This window comes from Chrysochloris asiatica, unplaced genomic scaffold (assembly GCF_000296735.1).
Source record: "Chrysochloris asiatica unplaced genomic scaffold, ChrAsi1.0 scaffold00007, whole genome shotgun sequence".
In the NCBI taxonomy this organism is placed as follows: Eukaryota; Metazoa; Chordata; class Mammalia; order Afrosoricida; family Chrysochloridae; genus Chrysochloris; species Chrysochloris asiatica.
Genome location: NW_006408525.1, coordinates 37,926,133 through 37,936,385, shown reverse-complemented (window position 1 = coordinate 37,936,385; position 10,253 = coordinate 37,926,133). Strand labels below are relative to the sequence as shown.

General features: G+C 42.4%; 1 protein-coding gene across 1 annotated transcript in view; it reads right to left on the bottom strand.

The window, feature by feature from the left end:
• CEP112 (centrosomal protein 112kDa) overlaps positions 1–1,718 on the bottom strand; it is a 594,823-nt gene extending 593,105 nt beyond the window's left edge. The window contains exon 1 of the mRNA XM_006833735.1: positions 1,603–1,718. Within this exon, the coding sequence (XP_006833798.1) occupies positions 1,603–1,708 (106 nt within the window). The 5' untranslated portion in view covers positions 1,709–1,718. The remainder of the gene's footprint in view (positions 1–1,602) is intronic.
• Positions 1,719–10,253: the final 8,535 nt, after the last annotated feature.

Sequence of the window (10,253 nt, the reverse complement as noted above, 5' to 3'; positions counted from 1 at the left end):
GCAAGAAGTGACAGTCTTACAAGTTTTCAAGAGGGAACCTAGATCCAGAGGGCACGGAGGAACGTAGAATCTCCACTGAGTAGTATCCAATCTGTCTGGGCGGGGCTGATAAAAGGAGATGGGGATAGGATTCTTGTGGTACAATAGTGAATAATTGCTATCAGAACTGACTGTGAGGGCTGGAAACGTAAGGCAGATGATTTGCAGCTAAAGGAGGGGAGTGGTTGACTTTGCAGTCCAGGAGCGGAGATCCCTGGGACCATCAAAGGAGAAAAGCAGAGTGTGGGACCCTACCCAGAGAAACAGTTGACACCAGAGATGGAGTGGCTGGGGACTCTAGACTCAGAGAAGGAGAGGGGCTGTGTGCTAACGACCCAGGGGCAGGCTTGTGCGGTGTACCCTTTGTTTGGTTGATGATGCATGGAGTGGATTGTAATCATGGTAATGAAATGATACACGATAAGATGAATATAAAACTAACATTCTTCCAGGTAAATTATCACATAATTCACAATAAAAACTTTTTTTTTAATTAATTTATTATACTTTAAATGTGTCAATTATGTAGTATGTGAGGTGTAACTCAATAATCTTGTTTTTAAAAATCATAAAAAAGAAAAAAATGCACTTTGAGGATAGTTTTATTTAAAATATATTTGTAATGAGAGATTTTAATACAAATGTTACCAATCAGCAGATGTTAAGACAAAAATAAAACTGAGAGATCAGTTGTAGAAGAGGACACAATATACAAATATTAACTCAAATCATCTTGAATGCACAGTGGCCATGTAACACTCATTGTGAACTAGAAGAGGCTACGGTCAAGTGAGTCAACAGAAGAGGAGAGAGGAAGAGGAGAACAGGAAGCTCACGCTAGGTGGCCGTGGACAAGGAAATCTAACACTGAGTTGGTGCCTCACTTTCAACACAGATCTGCTCAAATTACTCAGGGAAATTGAGATTTCAGAAAAAGTATAAGCCATAGTTTCTTAGCCCCAAATAGCTCAAATCAAAAGCTACCAAATCAGATAAATGTTTGCTGTCAGTCTTATGCCTAGTACAACCTGGAGAATTTTTCTGGCCTCTCAAATTCTGTTCAATTGATCCCTGATGCTGTTAAGTTATCTGAAAATTCTTTAACTGGGGACAAACACTCTCATTTTATAATTAGAGATAAAAGGAGATAAGATAGCAACAAAAAACTCATTCACAGTTGATTTTCTTCAGCAACACACAAGCATAAAAGACCAATAGGTTATTTTCTGATTTCATGAACAGAAGAGTTAGAAAGGCAGTAGATAGTAAGCTCCTGAAAGAACACGTTTTTCCGCCTGGGGAGGGAATAGATGCGGAGAAACTACTGGAGCTTTTAGGGAGGTGGTATCACTAGGACACAGCCACTGAACTGCTCTTTACCCCTGGATGGTTCAAAGTCAATTGTCCTACATCATTCAAGAGGAAAACTAAAGGAAACCAGTTGGGCGGGGGAGGGGGGGGGTTGTTTATTTGTTTGTTCCATTTTGATGGCTCAATGATTTGACAAAATTATAGAAAGAGAAAAATTAACCTTAAGAGTGTCATTTTCAAACATCATCTTACCTGATCTATGGGATAATTTTAGAACAAAGGGCTTCATATCTACCACAAAGTGATCAAACTCTGCATCCAGCTTCTCCCATTTTTCTTCTTCACTTCCCATTTCCATAATCTAGTCTGCAAAAGATTTAAAAGTAAAGGATTAATATGGAAGCTGAAAACTACAAAATTCTGATGAAAGGTATCAAAAAGGATATAAGTAAGTGGAGCAGCAGCCTGTGGTTAAGTGTGAAGACTCACTAGCGTTAGAGTCCATTCTCCCCAAACTGATGTGCAGACTTACTTCCATTCCCATCAAAATCTCAGCAGTACTCTCTGCATATACAGACAAGCTGATTCTGAAACTCTATACTGAAAGGTAAAGGAACCAGAATATCCAAAACTATTTGAAAAAGAAGAAAAAAGTTGGAGAAGTCACATTACCCAATTACCCAATTTTAAGGTGGTGGGCTAGGATAAGCACTGGACCACGCACCAAAAGGTCAGTAGTTCTCATCCACCAGTAGCTCTGCAGGAGAAGGATGAGACTGTCGGCTCTCCTACAGATTTAGCACCTCGAGAACCCCATGTAGGTTCACTATGAATTGGAATTGGCTTGATGGGAATGGGTTTTATTGTTAAGTGCCATCGAGCCAGTTCTGACTCATAGCGACCCTATATAGAGTTTCCGAGGAGCGGCTAGTGAGCTTGAACCACTGACTTTGCAGTCCAGCGCATTGATCCACAGCACCACACCAGGACTCCTACAAAGGTATAGTAGTCAAGAAAATGTGGTGCTGGTGAGAAAACAAAACAAAGGCCAATGGAACAGAACAGAGAGCATCCAGAAGGGGACTAATACAAAGACAAATGATTTTCAACAAAGGTACCACTCGTGGAGAAAGCCTAATCTTACAAAAAATGATGCTGTAACATCTGGCACATACATGCCCAAACAAAACAAAAAAACATACACACAAAACCGTGAGCTAAACCTCACACTGTGTACAAAAATTAACTCAAAATATATGATAAACCTAAATACAAGACTAGAAAACATAAGAGAGAATTTTCAAGACCTTGTGTTAGCCCATTATCTGGTATGTATTATTGTTAAGTATCCAACTCGCAGCAACTCTCTACAGGGTTTCCGAAGAGACTCTGGTGGAGCTGAACTGCTGACCTTGCAGCTAGCAGTTTAGTGCTTATCCTATAGCCCCACCCCAGGACATATTTTGTTTGTTGTTAAGTGCTATTGAGTCAGTTCCGACCCATAGCGGCCCTGTATAGGGTTTCTGAGGAATGGCTAGTAAGCTTGAACCATAGACCTTGCAGTTCAAACAGCTTTGCAGTCTAGCGCATTAACCCACAGTGCCACACCAGGACATATTAGGAACTTAAAAATGAATTGCTAAATACATGCTGAATTAACTTTTACCATCCTACTTTTCCATGGTCAGGAAACTTGGTAGCAGAATAGTTTAGTGCCTAGCAGTCAACCTAAAGGTGGGTGGTTCGAACTCACCAGCCACTGTGAAGGAGAAAAGACTTCGCAACCTGCTCCCAGTAAGATTGTTGTTGTTATTAGGTGCCATCGAGTCAGTTCTGACTCATAGTGACCCTGAGCACAACAGAACGAAACACTGCCTGATCCTGGGCCAACCTCACAATTGTTGCCACACTTGAGCCTAGTGATGCTGCCACTTTGCCAATCCATCTCGCTGGGGGTCTTACAACCAGGAAACTCAATGGGGGCAGTTCTACTCTGTCCCATAGAGTTCCTATGAGCCAGAATCAAGTCAGGGGCACATAACAATAATTTATGTCATTTAAAAAAAATACTTCCTTTCTACGTGCCAAACAGGTCTCCTAGAATAGGAACTAAGGACCAAGTTGATTTTCTTCAGCAACACACAAACATATTTAAAAAATCAATTTATTATACTTTAAATAGATATATTTATTGTTGTTGTTATTGTTAAGTGCCATCAAGTCGATTCCGACCCATAGTGACCCTGTATAGGGTTTCCAAGGAACAGCTGGTGAGCTTGAACTGCCGACTTTACAGTTCAAACGGCTTTACAGTCTGGCGCATTAACCCACAGTGCCACACCAGGACTCCATATGTACTTATATGTGTGTGTGTGTGTATATATATATATATATATATGGAGTGTGTGTGTGTGTGTGTGTGTGTGTATTTATATATATATGGAGCTCTGGTAGCATAGTGGTTATAAATTGGGCTGCGAACCACAAGGTCAGCAGTTCGAAACCACCAGCTGCTCCGCACGAGAAAGATGAGGCTTTCTGCTCCGGTAAAGATTTACAACCTCGGAAACCCTGTACAGGGTCGCTATGAGTCGGAACAGACTCCACGGCACAACAACAACATATATATACATATATGTCATATATGTCTCAACTCATTTTCCAGAACCAGTGTCCTACCTTCTGAGTAAAATTAAAAGAAACATTCTCCAATTCAAAAAATAAACTTCTGGTTGGTTAGTAAATTTGGGTCTTTGTTTTTGTCTTGCATTTCTATAACATATTCCATCGGTTACAGACTTGGTAAGCAAAGGTTAGGATACCACCTCTAGCTGTTAGAACACAAAGCTGAAAACAACTATTCAAATATGGATGAACAAACGAATGCAAATTCAAAAACTGAGACTTTAAAGCACCCCTCTGGTCTAAAAGTGCACTTCCAGGCTTAAGCAGTGTATCCTGCCCCCACTGAAACATGTGCCCACAAGCATCAATTGATGGGTGCTGTCCAGTTGGTTCTGACTCAGGATGACCCTACAGGAGAGAGAAGAACCGCCTCGTAGGGTGTCCAAGGCTGCCATCATTACAGGGGCAGGTCTCCAGGTCTCTTCTACCACAGAGCGGCTAGTGGCTTTGAACTGCTGACCTTTTGGATCACAGCAGAGTGCTCAGCTGGGGCTAAAGGAAAAGTATTCCTAATAATCACTAGGAGTCTCTAGGTAGCAAAAATGGTTATGGCTCGAACCCACCCAGAGACACCTTCCAGGCAGCCTGTTTCTGAAATGTCACAGCTCTGAAAAGCCTGTGGAGCAATTCAGCTCTGCACACATGGGGATGTGCACTAACAATCATAGTAACAGTAATAACAGAAGTCACTGATTCTCCATAAATCCTCTGACACATCCGATGTTAGTGTTCAGTATTACAGGAACTTAAGACAATAACATCAAGCACAAGGCTTACATTACAATTCTGATTTCCCAAGCTGCTCCTGGAGTCCTGGTGTGGTGCTGTGGGTTAATGCACCAGACTGCAAAGCCGTCTGAACTACAAGGTCGGTGGTTCAAGCTCACCAGTTGCTCCTTGGAAACCCTATACAGGGTCGCTATGGTTCAGAACCGACTCGACAGCACTTAACAACAACACCAACAACAGCTGCTCCTTGAAACCCTATAATGAGTGGAACCAACTCAACAGCATTTAACACCAACAAGAGATATAATGGTGTATCTGATCAGTTGGCCATTTTATACTCATATAAGAGTAGTGGTTACGAATCAGTCTGCTAACCTTAAGGTCAGCAGTTTCGAAACTACCACCTGTTCCACTCCACAGGAGAAAGATGAGGCTTTCTGCTCCCATAAAGATTTACAGCCTCAGAACCCTGTACAGGGTCACTATGAGTCAAAACCAACTCCATGGCACATCACCACCACCACCAAAGTTAGCAGTATATTCAACCAACACAGAAGTAGTTTGAAAAGCAGAGAAGCAATCTGAATTTCTATAAAAACATGCAATAATGGCATATATGCTTTCTTGAAAAATCAAGAAAAAGAGAGAAAGCAGTATTTGCTAGAAGCTCAGAACTCTGCTCGACCTTATCCTGTATTTATAATTCAGCAAGGTAAAGAACTATAAAAAGGCAAAAAAAAAAAGTTAATTTAACAGTTCAATTCTTTAAAATATTCTTATTACAAAAGTTCATCTTACAAATTACCTTTTGCACACAAATTATATCTACTTCATTTCAGATCATCAAAAAAACTATTATAGTTGCACATTTAAATTATTAGAATTGAAAAGTAAAGTTATACCCTTGGTTTGGACTCTTGGTGTGGTACTGTAGTATCAGCACCGACTGTGAACCACAAGGTCAGCTGTTCAAATCCACCAGCAGCTCCTCAGAAACCCTGTATCACTATGTTTTGAAATCGAGACGACACCATTTAACAACAACACACCCTTGGGTTAGTGTTAATAGTGTACCTGGTAGTCATATAAGAAGTCCTGGTGGCAGGGTGGGTTAAGCATTGGGCTACTAACTGCAAGGTTGGCAGTTCAAACCCACCCACCACTATATGGAAAAAAGATGAGACTGTCTGCTCCGGTAAAGATTTACAGACTCAGAAACCCGAAAGAGCAGTTCTACTTTGTCCTAGAGAGCAGATATGAGCTGGAATCAACTCAGTAGTACTGAGTTTGGTTTTGGTTTGATTGTTGTTAAGTGTCATTATTTCTGTCTCATATCGACCCTGTATGGGGTTTCTGAAGAGTGGTTGGTGAGTTTTGAACTGCCAACCTTGAGTTTATTAGTCCAGCGCTTAGCTTACAGTGCCACACCAGGACTCAGCAATTATAAAAATTATTTCTAAAGTTAAAAATAAATAAACTGGGTGACTTGTATTTACAACAATATGCTGTATTTACATGTCTTTTGATAAACTAAGTAGCATGATTTTTTTTAACCTGCTTATTTGTGGGAAGCGGCTCAGGGAACCCTACACAGGGTCACTATGAGTCAGAGTCACTTAATAACATCAAAACGGGCTAAGGCCTTCCTAATGGGTTTAACTGCCATTTGTTTCTGTTGTTAAGTGCCTCCAGTAAGTTCTAACTCATAGGACCCTGTATAGTTTTTTCAGGAGCTCTAGTAGCATAGTAGTTACGAGTTAGGCTACTAACCTCAAGGTCAGCAGTTTGAAACTACCAGCTGTTCCACAGGAGAACGATGAGGCTTTCTGCTTCCGTAAAGAAACCCTATACAGGGTCGCTATGATTCTTAACCAACGCCACTGTATACAACCAAGCAACCAATCAAATAGGGTTTTAAGGCCGCGGGAGCAGAAAGCCTTCTTTCTCCCGAAGATCAGCTGGCAGCTTTGAACAAACTCATCGTTTGCAGTTGAGTGCTTATCCTACAGAACCACTACACTGTTGTTCTTAAGTGCTATTGAGTCGGTTCCGACTCATAGCCACCCTGTATAGGGCTTCTGAGGAGCCTGCTGATCATAAGCCAGCCATATAAGACCTTGAAAAAATTCTGTTGTAACTACCATCAAAGAACACACTTTGCTTCCACCATGTCCAGTGCCAAACACGACACCTAGCCCTGAAAGTTGTGTAAAATGAATTCTGCACGATCAAATCAATTTTTAAATTTAGTGTGGGCCATTAAAGACAAGCGGTAATAAATCCCTCAGTGAATCGAGACGTGCAGGTGCATGTTTTGTCTGGCTCACACATTTGGAGTGGAACAGTGAACGGGCTGCGCCAGGAACCCTATGGTTACAAACGATAACCAAGTCACTCCTTACCCCAGGAGACAGGTATGATCTTTATGGCCAGTTCACAAAGGGGGAAGCTGAGGCTTTGCAAGGTTAAGCAACGGGCTTGGATCCTACAGAATGTGACCGCTGCGTCTGCAGCAGCCTGATGATTGTGGTCCATGTGTACTCAGGGGGAAGGCTCACTCTGTCTCTAAATATTAGGGCAAATCATAAAAATAGTTGACCCATAAGTATAAAAGCAGTTCATATTTGCCTATGTTGTTCTCTTTAATACTTAAAAAAGAAACCGGTTTCAACACAGATGATGCTAGTCACCCCCCCAGCAAAACGGGCTTGTTATTATTAAATGACTTGTCAGTTTCCACACAAAACACAGCACACTGATTCTCCCCAAAGTCCAAAGGATACTGATTCTGTTCTGGAACAATCTGAAAACTAAAGCAGTACTGTTCTCAGAGGTCACTTCCTTAGCCGCTCGACGAAGGCCGCGTCCACTTTCCTGCCCAGTCCAGACCCAGGTTTCTTCTCGCAAACGGTCAGATTTCTGGACCGCATCGTGTTGACCTGTTCCATCATGTTATCACACTTTATTGAGAACTTTTTCAATATGACCCCAGACTGAATTTCACTCAGCAAGTGAGTCCCAGCGGCCTGCACGAAGCCCCCTAAACGGGGCGCGCGCCCCCAGGGCCTAGAGAACGGGTCCGGGGCCTACGGGGCGAGGCGGCCACCACCCCACGCAAAATTCCACTCGAGAGCCTGGGGATGGGGGTGCGGGACGGAAATTCGTAAAAACAAGAACCTGGCGCATCGACAGCAAGTTTTCCGCTTGGCCACCGCCGCTGCCTCCAACGCCGCCAAACGGTTTCAAATCCGTGCGGACTGCTCCGCCACCGCCGCCCAGCGGGCGGGGGGCGGGGACTTCCGCGCTTGCAGGTCCCCGCCCTCCCGGCTGCTGCACAAGCTGAGAGGTTGCCATGGCGACACTCCTGGTCGCCACTACCACCACCCAGCCAGCTGTGGACAGGAACTTCCGCCTTCACATGTCCCCGCCCTCCCGGACGTCGCAAACTTGAGGCGCGGTTGCCATGGGGATAGCCATTGTGACCACTGCCCAACTGTTCAGGGATTGAGACTTCCGCTTTCTCCAGGACACACCCTCCTGATCAAGATGGGTGGGGTGTCGTTGCCATGGCGATGTTCCAGCTGCTGAGCGGCCCTCAGGCTGTCTTTGCAATGGCTTGGAGGCCCAGACTTCTAAGCAGACCACCATGTGGATACAGCCTATGGGGTATGGCGCCTGTGATGAGCCTGTGAACACTCTTAGGGTCTGTGAAGAACAAACAAATAAAGGATAAAGAAAATGGGATTGATGGAATCTCTTCACAAAGGGAGTGTCCATTATTTGGACAGATAACAGAGTTGAACTGAGTCTAAAAAAGTGAGAATTTACTGCCAGATAAGCTCAAAACCCAAAGATGAAGGAGGCTGAAAGGAACAATGTCTTTTTATTTTGTTAATTATTTCCTTGGGAATTATTGGAGGTCTGAAAAAACTAAACTCATTCTGAAATCTCCTGAAATAAAAGAAAAAGACTGTGTGCTTACCAATTCTGTACTGAACAGCAAAATCAAGTGGAAAACAATGTGTTTTGCTACTCCCAGAAGCTGTTTTGATCCAGCCCGTTTCATTCACCTCAGGGCATTCTCTTTGTCTTCACTGCTATGTTGTGGTGTTCTTTGCTCTTCTATTATTTTATTTCTGGAAAAGCTCTGAACTCTTTTTTTTTTTTTAATACAAAACAAAAATATAAGTCGTAAAAAAATACTTAAATGAAATTCGATTTACCACTGTTTTTCATCTAATTTCACAACAGGATTCCTTCTTCAGCATCTTTGCCATATTCTCAATGTGGTGCCAAATCTAACATAAGCACAGCTTGAAACATCCTTTCAATTTTCCATAAAGAAAATAAAGGACTCATTCATTTATAACTAGTTACTTTCAAGTTTATAGAGGCAAATCATACTCTTTTCAAGGTGCTTTTTCTAAGTCATCCCAGTAGAAGTTCACACACCAACAGTTATTTATTGTCTCAGAGATAAATAATAAAGGCTAAGGAAAAGAAGCCTTCATAAGAATACCGAGTGCTTTTTAAAATGTTTAACTTTCAAGTATGTATTTGAGCCTGTTTATAGCTAAGGAACGATCCATAATTCAGATCACATACACTGAGACTCAGGAATGTAAAAGCCATGCACATAATTGCAGAAATTTGACCAGTCAGTGAAGAAGTTCAAAATATATAATAATCATGTTGTTGGAAGAACATGAAATGAACTTGACAAATAATGTCTAAATGAACATGAATAGAAAAAATAGATGACAAAAAGCGATCCAAGAAAAAGTATAGCAAGGTCAAGTTTACCTCAGAGGAGATAATTACAGCCAAAAACTATATATATATATATATATGAAAGTAAAGCATTTTTTAAGCATATACAATATGCACATCCACATGGGCGGCACGCCCTCCATGATGAGCACCATCACCCACTCGGCATACATGGACATCTTCCAGAACCTGGCTGTGGACTTGGACGCTGAAGGTCCTTACCTCTTCTTGAATGCAATTGCAAATCGGCTGCGGTACCCATATAGTCACACGCATTACTTCAGCGGCACCATGCTGTACCTTTTCACTGAGGCAAACACAGAAGCTATCCAGGAACAAATCACAAGGGTTCTCTTGGAACTGTTGATTGTAAATAGACCACATCCTTGAAGTCTTCTTACTACCTTCATTGAGCTGATTAAAAATCCAGCGTTTAAGTCCTGGAACCATGAGTTTGTACACTGTGCCCCAGAAATCAAAAAGTGTTCCAGTTGGTAGCACAGTGCTGTACGGGACAGAAACAAACTCAGCAAGTAATGGAAGGGACACCTGCCAGTTAGGTGGGACTACAGCTCTGTTGTAAGCTTGTCAACCTGGAGGTCCCATGGCACCACATTTATCAACTGACTGAAGACTCCTCTTGGCTCCTCCTGCCTCTCCCAGCCCTTTGGTTCTGGAGTCTCTGCCCTCACTACAGTTGAGGTCAACCTCCTGTCTAT